This window comes from Fundulus heteroclitus, chromosome 2 (assembly GCF_011125445.2).
Source record: "Fundulus heteroclitus isolate FHET01 chromosome 2, MU-UCD_Fhet_4.1, whole genome shotgun sequence".
In the NCBI taxonomy this organism is placed as follows: Eukaryota; Metazoa; Chordata; class Actinopteri; order Cyprinodontiformes; family Fundulidae; genus Fundulus; species Fundulus heteroclitus.
This window is the reverse complement of record NC_046362.1, coordinates 50,127-65,349: the sequence shown is the minus strand read 5'-3', so window position 1 is coordinate 65,349 and position 15,223 is coordinate 50,127. Positions and strand designations below refer to the sequence as shown.

The 15,223-nt window shown below is 42.4% G+C and overlaps 2 protein-coding genes across 5 annotated transcripts in view; one reads left to right on the top strand and one right to left on the bottom strand.

Moving 5' to 3' along the window:
• Positions 1–5,966: 5,966 nt before the first annotated feature.
• The window catches only part of LOC118565164, an 18,166-nt gene continuing 8,909 nt past the window's right edge, over positions 5,967–15,223 (bottom strand). The window contains exons 4-5 of the mRNA XM_036144860.1: positions 13,771–13,902; positions 5,967–6,643 (exon numbers count right to left, since the gene is read on the bottom strand). Of these exons, the coding sequence (XP_036000753.1) occupies positions 5,967–6,643; positions 13,771–13,902 (809 nt within the window). The remainder of the gene's footprint in view (positions 6,644–13,770; positions 13,903–15,223) is intronic.
• wu:fa25f02 (uncharacterized protein C11orf24) overlaps positions 11,860–15,223 on the top strand; it is a 22,217-nt gene continuing 18,853 nt past the window's right edge. Inside the window, exon 1 of one of the 4 annotated variants that reach the window (XM_036145259.1) lies at positions 11,860–11,922. The gene's annotated coding sequence lies outside the window, so the exon portion shown is untranslated. Of the gene's footprint in view, positions 11,944–13,343; positions 14,374–15,223 lie in introns of those variants that run through there. The other 3 variants (XM_036145254.1, XM_036145242.1, XM_036145251.1) reach the window with 3 other exon arrangements.

Here is a 15,223-nt window from a genome sequence, read left to right as displayed (position 1 = left end):
CTGTCCTTTTTACATTTCTGTTTGTAGTTTTTACATTTCTGCCTGTCCTTTTTACATTTCTGTATGCATTTCTGCCTCATTATGCAAATGAGTAGGGGCTGTGTCTTAAGGGCTCAACTTCTGCCCATTGGTTGGTTAGCATTTTACTACATTGGTCAAATCTACATGGCTTTTCCCTGCACTAAAGCATTGTTTAGTAATGTCAAACTCAGCAGGCAGACGTTCCGTGTCTGACCTCTTAAGGGAAGCTGCTAATAGACTGGAAGAATTAGAACGCTGTACGTTTGGGATCTGAAATGTTTTTCTGTGGTTTCAGATTCGGCTTTCCAGATCAATAACTCATCGGTGGATGATTTATTCTACAAAACAGATACCTCTCCGCAACCACAGCAAGGCAGACAGTGAGCTACAACCGCAGTTTCCTCAAAACGAGTCTCCCACCGCGCTGGGAGAATTACATTGGACTCTATGCAAAGCTTGCTCGTCTGCCAATACTTAGGGACCATCTGCAAGTTGCAACACCAGAAAATAATCATAGAGAAATATTCAACGGCGTCACCAAGGAGAGGTTGTGGATTATCAAATTAATTTTCATGGAAAACACAAAATTGTTTGGGTGACCCCAAACTTTTGAAGGGTAGTATATATATATATATATATATATATATATATATATATATATACATACATACATACATACATACACACACATTTGTGTGTGTAAATGTGCAACAATGTTTACACAATGTGTAAATTTGAAGCATAAATAATTTATAGATGACAAGCAAAAAAACACTCTAATCTGTGATAGGAGAGGAGCGTGTACTGTGTTACTATACAACTGAACAGGTATCTTGTCTGTTGTATTTTAACAGATCCAGTGTGACAACTGTGACAGATGGTACCATGCCCTGTGGCTTGACATGAAGAGCGCAGAACATGAAAATGCAAAAAAAGGCAGCTGAAACTGTCCATTGTGCAACTAATATGCAAACTTTGTACTCGGTTAAACAATGTTCAAAGTAAACACGTTACAGTTATATGTTGTCAATAACACTTAATAATTTTGTACTTTGTTTTAACAACATCAAGGCTGTGCCTCATCTTGCTAATGTAGTAGAACAATTTCACACAGATTTGGAGTCAGTGGGTCACATGACTTGGAAGCTATTGAAGAAAAATCACATTCATTTATAATAAAAAATCTTTAAAAATATACAAAGACTTAAATAGAATAAAATGAGTGTGCCCTACAGATTTTATCTATTGGCATAATTTCATAATAGTTGTGTCTTAGCTGGTCACAAGATAAGAAATTTGTTGATTTTTATTTCTCAAGAGTGCTTGGTTTAAAAGTTTTTTGACGGTCCCTAACTGCACCACCGCGTGTAGGAGGAGGGAGCAGCTGAGAGACGCTGGCCGAAACCGGAGTCCCTCAACAGGCTCAACCGTGAGCTACATCCCGCTGACTCCACAGAGCTTGAATGTCCAATATCCAACTTCAAACCAACTTCAAACCAACTTCAAACCAACCCGCGGTCCGGTGGGCGGACCGCGGGTCACTCTTGTCTGCTCAACGTCGGACTTTTTCTTAAATTACGCACTAACTCTGTAAACAGGCCACATAGGGAAGCTTAAAAATATAATGTTCTTGCTTCAAACGATCTGAAAACGTACTTTTGAAGAACAGCAGCAGAAAAGGGAATGTTTAACTTACCACTGTGTTATCTGTTACGCTGTCTCGAATCAAGCTGCGGTCGCGGTGCATTCTGGGAAAGCGGTCAGTCTGAAGAACGCACAAGTCTGCTCTGATGCAGACTCGATAAAGAGGGAAGTTGAACCCTTAAGACACAGCCCCTCCTCATCTGCATAATGAGGCAGAAATGCATACAGAAATGTAAAAACGAGAGACAGAAATGTAAAAACGACAAACAGAAATGTAAAAAGGACAGACATAAATGTAAAAAGGACAGGCAGAAATAAATAGCATCGGAGAAATAAATAGGGCAAAAAATACAAAAAAAAGAATAAAACAGACAAAAATATTATAACATGCACATAAATAAATACTTAAAAAAATAAGTAATTAATAAATAAAGTAGCTAATTAAAATAGATATTGTCATGGTTATGTAATGAGACTCAGAAAGAGGGCAACCACGGAGACAGGTATACGGTTTAGAAAGTTTATTGGAAAGACAGGGTGTTGGCTCAGGAATGGTTCTGACTGGTCTGTCCATCGGGGTTCCACTGGAGAGAGAGTGAGAAGACTGGTGGACAGACGCAGGAGCAGATATGTCCGAAAGTCAGAGGAGAACTCACTGGGTTCCAGGCTGAGTTCCAGGCCGGAAAGGGTGATGTCCTGGATCCGGGAGGAGGTGCGTGTCTGGTGAACTCTCTCAAGGTTCTGCGGTGTTGGAGGGTGGACAGGCAGGTGAGCACAGCAGGAGGACCAAGGCAGGAGCAGCACCTGAGACCTTGTCGTAGATTCATGGAGAGCTGACTCGGAAATGCAGCGGCTCGGAAGTCCTGGGTTCTTGATAGCTGCAAGGAGATAAATCAGGGTTAGACTAGACTTGGATGAAACATTCGGAAAAGGTTCTAGGTTGGTCATGACGCCCTCCTGCTTGAACGCTGCTCCTTATGAAGAGCAGCAATCAGTGGTGAATGGGAAACACCTGCCCGTCACACCCTGCAGAGGAAGAGAGAGCCCAGCCCGCACTCAGCCTACAGAGTGTGACAGCTATATACATTTATGCCTCACTGTATAATTTAATTTCTACCTACATTTATTTATTTATTGTATTTTTGTGTGGCACATAATTGTATGCATATTTATTTATTGAGCATTTATTTATTTCTGTATTTATTTTTAAATATAGAAGACTTGGTCCTCCATACTCTAGGGCCAACAAATATAGTAAAAAAAAACTTTAATCTGTCATGTTTTTCAAGTGTTTAGCCCACATGCAGATACAAACGGAAGACAAGCATACTTTTAAGATGTTTATTTGAGAGTACAGACTACAGGGGATCGACAAGCTGGAGGATCAGTCGAGGTCTGAATGTCAGGGCTGAAGTTACTGCGAAAGAAAGAGGAAATTATTACAAGTGATCGAACCAGGGAAAGTCTACCAGAAGCTGTGCTGCTTACCATTTAGTCGAGCTAACCTGACCGGGGAAGTAATGACAGGGAAACTCTGTGACCGAAGCTCTCAGTGGATGAACGGTGGCTAGTAGCTGGAGGGCGGACAGATGGTAAGCTGGCGAGGGATCCGGAGCGCGCGGCAGCAGACAGGAGGAACAGATGGATGACCAAAGTGAGTGCACCAATAGAAACCAGGGAAAGGATCTCAAGCCCGACTGGGTAATATCCAGGGAGTATGAGTGGAGTGCCAGAGCAATATCTGAGCGTCAGGGATTCTTGAGGTGCTGGTTCTTCGAGCGAGATTTCGAGACGGGTGAATAATCCAAGACATTAACTAGAGACAAACAGGAGACTCAACATTAGTCAAAGTTCAGAGTGTGAAAAAGGACTCACAAGCTCACTGTCCACAGCAGGCTTGATTTGGGAGACGTGGAAAGTAGGGTGTACTCGATAGTGAGAAGGCAGACGCAGACGGACGGAGGTTGGGCTGATGACAGACTAGATTTTGTAGGGTCCAGCCTGGGGACAAGTTTCTTGGCGGATGGGTTGGTTAGAATGGATAATAACCAGACCTTCTGACCGGGGCGATACTGGGGGGCAGGTCTACGGCGCTGGTCGGCGAACCTCTTGTTCTGCTCAGCGGTGCGTGAGAGAGCAGTGATGGTTGATTTCCAGATGTCTTGGCAGCGAGTGATGTATTGATTGACTGATGCAAAGGGAATCTTGAGTTCATCGGTGGGCAGGAGAGGTGGCTCGTATCCCAAGGCTCGAATGGTGAGTGTCCAGTAGAAGATGAGATATGGGAATTGAGAGCATATTCAACCCAAGGTAAAAACTTGTTCCAGTTGGTAAGTGAGGCAGCGAAGGGTAGTCTCTAGTTGCTGTTCATCCTTTCTGTTTGGCCGTTGGTCTAGGGGTGATATCCGGAGGTGAGAGTGTAACAGGCACCGAGAGCAGAACAGAAGTGTCGCCAGACATGTGACACAAACTGGGGGCCCCGGTCAGAAAGGATGTCGACTGGGATGCCATGGAGTCTGAATACATGTTTAATCAGGAGTTGGGCAGTCTGAAGGGTGTTGGGCAGTTTTTGAATGGGGATGAGATGGCACAATTTAGAAAAACGATCATTCCTTGGGACATAGGGAGTCTGTTAACGAAGTCTAGGGCGATGTGAGACCATGGGCGCTTGGGAATAGGAAGTGGCTGGAGAAGACCTGAGGGGGGTTGATTAGAGGGCTTGTTTTGAGCACAAATAGGGCAGGCTTGAACATATTCTTAGACGTCATTAGTCCAGGACGGGCACCAAAACCTTCAGGACACCTGAGACTGAGTCCGATAAATTCCAGGATGGGCGGAGTATTTGGAGTCGTGGCTCCAGCGAAGCACATCGGGGCGCACAGATTTGGGTACATACTTCAGTCCAGGCGGGCCAGTTCCAGGATCCGGGTCAAGCTTCAGCTCCTGGTTAATGCGATCTTCCAACTCCCAATGCAACACCCCACGGTGCACGAAGGAGGAAGAATAGTGGCTGGTTGTCTTTCGTGTTCTTGGAGTGTGAATTGACGTGACAAGGCGTCTGGTTTAATGTTCCTCGAGCCTGGGCGATAGGTTATGGTGAGGTTAAATTTGGAGAAAAACAATGACCAGCGGGCTTGACGAGGATTTAAACGCCGGGCGGACTGCAAATAGGCGAGGTTCTTATGAACGGTCGAGATGATTATGGGCTGCTCGGATCCCTCTAACCAGTGTCGCCACTCCTCCAATGCTAACTTAATAGCCAACAGTTCTCTGTCTCCCACGTCATAATTACGTTCGGCTGGAGACAGCCGACGAGAGAAAAAAGCACATGGGTGTAATTTACCGTCAGACTCAGACTGCTGGGACAAGACCACCCCAACCCCGGTATCAGATGCGTTGATCTCGCGGGTAATTTGTTTAACTGGATCGGGATGAATAAGTATGGGTGTCACGTTTTTGTGATAAACCCGAACACAACCACACAGAGTTTTGTTTTGTGAGTTTATTGAAGATGATGAATTGTAGAAGATGAAGACCAGAGTTCAGACCAGGCGGAAGCAGGAGGCTGTTAGTGGCTGGGGCTGTCAAGCTGGACGGAGCCAGAGCATGGAGGCAGCAGGACCAGCAACATGGCAGAATGGAGACTTGAGAACCAGAACTTGACAGCAGCACAGCAGAGTGGAGACTTGGAACCAGAACTTGACAACAGAGTCTCTTAGAAAAAACAAAAAACGACCCACCCAGGGTGGGTGGAAGGAGGCACTGGATGGTGGGCAATAGTTGTGGGAGAGGATTTAACCTTAAAAAACAGACAGACGAGACCAGACACCACAGCTTCTCCTCAGTGACCAGCAGGGGGATTCGTTTATTCTGGACTTACAATCATCTTCATTTCACAGCAGTCCCAACAATCCCAACAACATGGGGTAACTTTCAGCCTTTATAGGGATACAGTATGACGTAAATGGGAACATGATATCTTACTGTGTACAGGCGCTGCTCTGGACCAAAAGCCCTCCCTTCCTAGTTGGAGGGGTGTGTGTGTGAAATGGTGTGTGTGCTGCTCTTCCATTTCTAGGAAGTCTTATAAACAGATCTTTGGAAAAAGATAGTAGGAGCCAAGAGTAGTTTAACTAAAGTTCCTTTGGCCTTACTTGTTGTGATTCAGTGAAACATTCTAGAACTAATCATTCTTTGGGCAGTGATTGCAGTTATTACGACAAACAGGGTTCCACCTTGACAATATTAAAAGATGAAATCCACCATATAGTCCAAAAAACAAAAGAAACAAAAACACAAATCTACCCCAACAGGGCGAGCAAAGGAAGGCATGGGAGGGAAAGGTTGGGCAGGAACTGGGTCTTTGGCTGCAGGCTGGGCTGGAACTGGGTCTTTGGCTGCAGGCTGGGCAGGAAACAGGTCCTCGCTATCCCCGTAAAATAAATCCCATAACTGGTTCTCATGGGTCCGGGGTGCAATAGATGGACTCTCCCGAATAGCGGCAGCAACTGTATCCGGCTGACCCGCCAGGGGAAGAGAGGTGACGTCAGCTCCAGTTGGCGCGTCAGCAGTGGCAGCGTCTGGCTGGGCATGGAGGGAGGTCCTGTGCCGGCGGACTCGGCTTCTGCGCTGGGGGGACCGGGCGGCGGGGTTGAGGTTTCCGCCAACGATGACGCAAAGGAAGATGCGGCAGAGACAGCAGCGGCAGAAGCCGTAACAGCAAAAGGAGCTGAGGCTGGAGCTATGGCGGGCTTAGTAGCAGCAGCGGTCGGATCAGCAGGTGCAGCAGGAGCAACTGACGTGGAGGAGACAGATGCAGCAGCGCCGGAAGCAGCAGCTAAAAGCTTAACCCGAGGAGCCAGCTGAGTGTCGTGGAGGTAGTGATAGAGACAACGGGGAACAGCAACAGAGGAAACAGCAGAAGCAGCAGCAGGAGGACTCTTGACGACGGAGTCAGCAGCTATGGGGTCGACAGGTGCTGCGGACAAGGCGGAAAGGCAGATGGACGGTGGTCTGGGTGGAGATGTGTCGGGAGATTGAGAGACCCCTGCCCAAAAGTCCCAATCAACCTCCATCAAGAGACCGGCTATTGCGAGGTTTCCCGGAAACTTCTGCGCCAAGTCCGAGACCTGCTCCTCCCAGACGCCTCGCAACAGGACAGCTGCTTCGATTCAGTGGTACAGTGGGCTTAAGACAGCAAGCGTGGCCAGATTATTTCTCAGTCCCTTGCGTAGGCACTCCACTGCGCAGCTTATGCCGTGCGAATCAGGACCCATCTGCCTTGTTCAGAATCAGGACCCATCTGCCTTGTTCAGATTGTGGCAACTCTTAACAAAATGGCCCTCACCTCCACAATAAAGGCACTGTTTACCCGAATAGCGTTGTTGTCGCTCCTCGTTGGTCAAATGGACACGACCAATCTGCATGGGTTCTGGAGGTGAAGGAGGTGGGGCTAATGGATGCTGGGAGTCGGACCCCTGAACTGATGAACTGATTGACCGTAAGGGTCTCTCGGTGGTGGTACGCCCTTGGTTACGACTGCGTAACTGGGTATCCAATCGAATAGCCAAGGCAACCAGGCTCTCAAAAGTGCTGGGTTCTTCGAGTCGGGCCAATTCGTCCTTAAGGCTTTCATCTAACGCCTGAAAAAAGACTGCCTTTAATGGCTTAGACTCCCAACCCGCGGCTGCGGCGAATGTACGAAACTCCACGGAGAAATCAGAAACACGCCGTCCCCGCTGCTTTAAAGAGAGCAGAGAACGCGATAACTGGACCGGGTCTAGCTCGGCAGAGAAAACCGTTTTAAACTCGGTGACGAATTCAATAAAAGTACACCCGAACGTCTGACAGTCCGAGAACTGGGCTTTAACCCATCGCAGAGCTCTACATGTCAAGAGCCGAAGGATGAATGAAATCTTAGACTGGTCAGTGGAAAATGTACCTGGGGAACGGTTGAACACGAGATTACATTGAAAAAGGAAACCCCCGCAGTCGCTGCTCTTCCCTGAGAACTTCTCAGGACCGTGAGAAGAACTCTCAGAGAGAGGGGTTTGATCGGTGTTTTCAACAGCTGATGCTGCAGGGGGAGGAGTCTCAGGTGCCTGAGCAACAGGCTGAGCGGACGCTGAAGAGCACGCAGCCATCAGCTGACTAAGCTGAGCGGTGATTTGTTGAAGCTGTTCTTGTGTAGAATTTAGCGCTAAACCTAACCCGTTTAGTTGTTCTTGCTGCACGGCTAACTGCCGACCGATTGTCTCTGCTAGGCTTTGCTGGCCAGAGCCTTCTACTGTCATGGTTTTTATATGTTTTGCCCACATGCAGACACAATACGGAAGACAGAGTGCAGTTTAAAGGTGTTTATTAAATGGTTTAGGTACAAGGATCGCACAGGTGTGGAGATCCGTCGAGGTCTGAACGTCAATGCCGGAGGGAAGAGGAGGAGAGTGTTTACGAAAGACTAAACCAGATAGAAATTCCCAGAAGCCGAGCCGCTTACCATTTAGTTGAGCGAACCTAACCGGGGAGGGGAAGGTGAGGGAAACTCTGAGGCCGAGTGCTCACGAGGATAGCCGGTGGTTAGCAGCTGGAGGGCGGACTGATGGCAAGGCGGCAAGGGATACGCAGCGAGCCACGACAGACAGGGGAGACAGACGGTTTGACCAGAGATCAGAGGGAACCAGCAGAATCCAGGGAAGGGAACCTCGAGCCCAGCTGGGTAACATCCAGAGAGTACGAGGGGAAATGCCAGAGCAACATCTGAGCTTCGGGGATTCTTGGAAGCTGGTTCGTCGAGCGAGACGTCAAGGCGGGTGAGTTATCCAAACACTAAACTACAAGGAAGGCAGGAGATCCTAAATTAGTCAGGTTCCAAAGATACGAAACACTCACAAGTTCAGGTTTGCAGGATCAGGTCAGAGGCCACGTCGTACCATGACTGGATAAGGCTCTGGCGTGTTCCATCCGTATGTGCCTTCCTTAAGGGGCGACGTGGCACAGAGGTTAGGGAGTTCGTCTTGCAATTGGCAGGTCATCGGTATGATCCCTTGCACTGACTGTCTCTGTCGTTGTGTCCTTGGGCAAGACACTTCACCCACATTGCCTGCTGCCGGTGGTCAGAGGGCCCAGTGGCGCCGGTGCATGGCAGCCTCGCCTCTGTCAGTCTGCCCCAGGGCAGCTGTAGCTACTAACATAGCTCACCACCGTCAGGGTGTGAATGTGTGTGTGAATGGGTGAATGACTAAACTGTGGTGTGTAGCGCTTTGGAGGTCGTCAAGACTAGTTAAAGCGCTATACAAGTACATTTACCATTTACGATTTAAGACACCAGTAAACAGTGCTCCAAACGAGCCGCAGTCGTGGGCCATGCCCCCTCAGCAAACTAGAACCACCTGTGAAGCAGAGTTAGAGCACCGGCCAAACAGAGAACCATGACAGAAATATTGGCAAGAACTTTTAGTAAAATTCACATAATATTATAAGAGGAAGAAAATGAAGAGAAAATACGAAATGTAAATATAAAGATTTATTAGAGTGTTGAAGAAACAAACAATTTATTGAATGTTGAGTTTACAAAAGCCGAACTGAATGATGCACTTAGAAAGACAGAAAATACAGCACCAGGTAAAGATCAAATTTGGTATAGAATGATAAGTCAACTTAGTGAAAAATCGAAAGATATAATATTGCAATTATATAATAAAATTTGGGAGGAGGGAAAATTACCGATGAACTGGAAGCAATCAATTATAGTACCAATAGCTAAACCAGGAAAAGGTAATTCTAACCCACAAAATTACAGACCAATATCTTTAACATCAAATCTTTGTAAAATAATGGAAAAAATTATTAATAATAGACTAGTATATTATTTAAATAATAAAGGATATATGTCAAAATATCAAAGTGGTTTTCGAAAAGGGAGGAGTATTAATGATCCAACGCTATGTCTAGAGCATGAAATTAGAAGAGCACAAGTAAATAAAGAAAGTGTAGTGGCAGTATTTTTTGATATAGGAAAAGCAAATGATATGGTGTGGGTTGAGGGTTTATTAATTAATTATACATGTTGGGTATTAAAGAGAAAATATTTAAATGGATTAAAGACTTTTTAACAAATAGGAAAATACAAGTTAGAATAGGTGACGTAATATCATGAAAATATATAGTAGAAAATGGAACTCAGGGGAGTATTATAAGTCCATTATTGTTTTCAATTATGATAAATGATGTATTTAAAGATATTGGAAAAGGAATGGGATGTTCACTTTTTGCAGATTATGGAGCTGTTTGGAAAAGAGGGAAAAATGTAGATTTTATTGTAAAGAAATAACAAGAGATTATTATTGAAATAGAGAAATGGGTGTTGCAATGGAGATTTACGTTTTCTGTTGAAAAAACAAAAGTAATAATATTTAATCAGAAAAAAATGAATAAGAAAATGAAATTAAAATTATATAACTAAGAATTAGAGCAAGTAAAGTGTATAAAGTTTTTAGGACTATGGTTTGATGAAAAACTAAAATGGAATATACATATTCAAAAAGTTGTTGATAAATGTAAAAAAAAATCTTAAATATTTTGAGAAGCTTGGCTGGCAGTGACTGGGGAGCAGATAGGCAATCACTAAAAGGTATGATAAGATCTAACATAGACTTTGGTTGTATAGTTTACGGTTCAGCAGCTAAAACACATCTGGCTAAATTAGACATTATCCAACATCAGGCATTAAGATTATGTACTGGAGCATTTAAAACCACACCAACAGCAGCAATAGAAGTAGAAATGGAAGAAATGCCGTTAGATTTAAGAAGAACAAAACTAGAAATAAATTATTGGCTGAATTTAGAAGGTAATAACTTAGATCATCCAACTTGGGAAATTTTAAATCCATGTTGGGAAAAAGAAAAGAAAGAAATTAGGAGTTTTGGATGGACAATTGAAAAGAGAATAAAAGAATTTAAAATGAATGATTTAGAAATTACTCAAACAACACCAATATCAACTAGACCACCATGGATTTTACCAGAAGCGACAGTAGATATGACAATATTGGAAAAGAAACGAGATAAATCTTACATTGTAGATAGTTATTCTGTACAGTTACATTTAAACAATTATTATCAATACATTCAAATTTATACAGATGCATCAAAAATTATTGAAAAAATAGGAATAGCAATTGTAGTACCAGAGTTCAATATAAGAATGGGAAAAACGAATTACAGACGGATTATCAGTATACACAGGAGAAATGTTGGCAATATTATTAGCTTTACAATGGGTACAAGACATAAAATCATTAAAAACAGTAATTTGTTCAGATTCAAGCTCTGCATTATTAAGTTTAAAATATAATAAATCAGATAGTAGGATGGACATTTTATTAGAAATATTTCATTCATTATTCAGAATACAAAACATGGGTTTAATAGTTATATTTGTGTGGGTTCCAGCGCATATTGGGGTAGAAGGAAATGAGAGATAAAATGGCAAAGAGGGCGATTCAAAATCCTATTAATTTTATAGTTAAAACAAGTAAGTCTGAGGGGAAGAGTATTATTAAAGAAAAATTGATGGAAAATGGCAAAAAAAAGGTGGGACGTAGAAAAAACAGGAGGATGGTTTTATAAAATTCAGAAGACAGTAAGAGAAAGAAGAAATGGAAGGCGAAATAGAAAAGAGGAGAGGGTAATAACAACGTTAAGATTTGGGCATACAGGACTTAATTATACATTTTTAAAATTCAAAAAAATAATACCGGCAAATGTGATTATTGTGGAATGTATGAAACAATAGAACATGTTATATTAGAATGCAATAAATATGAAAGAGAGAGACGATATATGAGGAAAGAGTTTAAATGCATTAAGGAAAAGATAAATGTATTAGATATTTTGAGGAAGCATTTGGGGAGTACACATGTACAAATAGTTATTTAATATTTAAAGAAAACAAAGTTATTTAATATAATTTGATTATAGAAGGTGTGAATTATGAGTAGAATACTAAGATCTATCTATCTATCTATCTATCTATCTATCTATCTATCTATCTATCTATCTATCTATCTATCTATCTATCTATCTATCTATCTATCTATAGATAGATAGATAGATAGATAGATAGATAGATCAAGAACCACACTCCATACCAGTAAGTGGCGGTAATGCTGCTAAAAGTTTGTTGCCAACCGCCAATAAACACCAGAAGAAGAACGTAGCAGCTGAGCGCAAACGGGGTTGAAATAACGAAGAAGAGGCAAGTGGTCCCGTCAGTGTTGTGAGTTCTGTTCTCTCTCCTTGTAACATCCAAATTCTGTCCTGTTATCCTATTTTCACAACCAGACACGTATCTGTTACATTGCGACGGTATGAAGACGACGTATTATTATTTTTTGTAGCGGCATTGACTTGAAGTTCCCGCGGTGTTTTGTTCCCAGAAAGCACGAGTGTCGGAATCTGACGGGACACCAGGTGCTTCCTGCTCCCAGGTGTTGGCTGAAGCTTATGGGAGGTTTCGTCTGCTGGAAAACAGATCTAGAACCTCTCCGGCGAGCGTCTGAATGTCTGATCTCTGATCCTAATATTCTGTTGCGCTGGCTTGTTAGCATTCGCTAACTAACAACGAGGATGTTAGCTGAGGTCTGGGGACAGTTATCATGAAACAACGGGACCTTACTGAGCAGCTGGGTCACCTGTGCTGTTTTCTCTACACACCCGACTAGTCCCTTTCCTTGAGGACCGCAGCCTCTGTGCTCGCATAGGACACGATTGTCTTTGTCCATCAGAACTACCTTAAATGGGATACCCGGTATTCTGTGTCCGGTCGGTGCCTGCGTGGCCAGGGAGGCTCCCGGACAAGTGGCTGAGTTTACCTTGGGGCGTGGCTTTGTTGGGCTGGAGCAGGCTGCTGCTGCTTCACAGCCTTAGGGAGCCAAGGTCCGCTTTAAATGCTCACCAACAAGGAAGGAACTGGGCCTTGGCTATATATATATATATATATATATATATATATATATATATATATATATATATATATATATATATATATATATATATATATTAGGGCTGGGCGATATGGAGATTAAAAAATAAATCTCCGATTTTATCATACCAAATCCGATTAATCGATTTTTTTCCTCCTTTTTGTTTAATAAAAAGAAATTAAAGAAATTATTTTAAAACCTTGCTTTTTATGTCAAGTATTTCGTCAGGGAGTTATCCTGAATTCAAAGTGCAACTAAAAACAAGCTGTGAAACATATAAAACAAGTTGGCAACAATGAAAATATAACAAAACATTTGCTGCTAGTGGTATTACACATTGAGCTAAGAACAGGCTTCACTGCACTTGCGAACATCAAACTAAGTTTAAAAAAAGTAAATAAGTAAATGAAGTACCTCGTATTATGGTAAAAAAAAGTTTTCACTTAACAATATTTTGACAATATATTTGCCTAAACATATATATTGAAACATATATACATATATTTAGCATCACATGCTGTTCTCTTCATGGAAACCGAATGAGTGTATTGGCAAAATAAAATCCAGATTTTCCAAAAATGAAATCTTAAAGAATTGTAAATTCGATTAATCTATTAAATCGATTTATCGCCCACCCCTAATATATATATATATATATATATATATATATATATAAAGAAAAACACTAAAGCTTTATTTTTATCTGTCAGTCTAACAGTTTACCTTATTAGGTCCAAGAAGGGCAATTCGTTTGCAGCCAGCAGAACAGGTGCTGATTGATATATTTCAAGTGTTTGTTTCTTTGAATTTTGACGATCAGAACTGACAGCTAATGAACGCTCCAAATTCAGTGGCACTGAAAATTAGAACATTGTGGAAAAAGTCCAATATATTGAAGACACAAGGTGCCAAAAATAACTAAATCCTGACTGCGCAGCCATTTCCCCCAGCCCGCTTCACTGTGTCTTCAAATAGGAGGAGCGTCTATCTGCTTGCTGTTTCCTCTTGACTGTTCAGCTCACAGAGCGGTGGAGGTGGACTTTACAGAGTGAATCACTGTTCTGTGTTTAATGTGGAAAGCTGAACAACAGCATCTGGGTCCCCTGGTCCACCAGACGCACCCGGTTGGGCGACTACAACCACCTGTAGCTGCATCTCGATGATGGTCACTCCCAGCGGTACTTCCGTCTTTCCAGGACCCAGCGTGAGGAGCTGCTGCCCCGTGGGAGACGGATGTCCCTCTGGGACACGTACTGCAGGAGTCTTTGATCAGTATATCCAGCATTGCTCAATAGAAATATAACCTAATTGTAGTATTTAAATACATAACGCATAAAAGACATTTTTGTGCTTAAATGAAGGGGCAAGGAGCACCCTTAACGTGGACAAATTGACTGAAAATTTAAAATGTTTTAACTCGAGCAAAGTTCAATCTGTCCGTGCATCTTCTGTGAAGCTTGCAGTTTTGTGTTGCTCTAGTTGCCCTATTCCTGCTGTTCGCATGGCTCTAAATGTGTGCTTCACGGACTGTTAATTCACTACTGAAAGCGCCTTTACATAGGGATAACATGTAAATAACTCGCTCCAAACGTCTTGTTCGCGCACCCCTGAACTCTTGAAGTCTTCCTGAGCACACCCTTCGCATGGTGAGACATGGTGATGGCAGCGTCATGTTGCAGGGAGGCATTTCTACATTCCGATTAGAGAAGCTGGACCAGAGTTAAGTAAGCATATGAAAATGTAATGTCATGAATACTGTGTGCCAATGAATCACAGTTATCAATATTATCACAGTTTTGTTCAAATATACAAAAAGTGTTACTTTAGTCTGAAGGTAAGAGTGCAGCCAGCAGCAAAATGGGCTTATCAACATGCTGCTTCTTCTTCTATTATTATTATAAGTAGTAGTATTGGTGGTAGTATATTAACCATTTGACAACTGCCCATCTCCAAAAAGCCTTACTTAGAATGCTTTAGTCTGAATTTTATTAATATATAAGGCTCGAAGCTTGTATGTGCTGTGAATATCTCTGTTATAACTGAGCATCTGAGATGCTACACTTAAAACAGAGTTTTTCACATCTGAGGTATCGCATATGGTTAGAATGGTCATTTTATTTTTAAACCATATTGTTAGTTGTAAGAAATTTCATAAATGTTCCATGCCTAGATGGAAGAGGAAATAATACAGTTAGAGGTTGCAGAAAACTTCAGAGCGGGGTGAAAGCTCACCCTCCACCAGGACAACAACCTCAAACATAGAGCCTGAGACACTATGAGATATATATATATATATATATATATATATATATATATATATATATATATATATATATATATATATATATATATATATATATATATATATATATAACAGTACAGATTAAGCAATCATTTTTAGTTAACTCCTTCCCGGTGTACCATGACCAACTCTACCATGTATTACGTATGGCTCTTTGCCATAAAGGATCACCCCTTGGTCTGGTTCCATGCCATTTAATATCCTGTAATTTATTTATTGCTCTTGGTGTAGCTACTTTTGGATGGCGTTTTTCATAAAACTGATCTAAACCT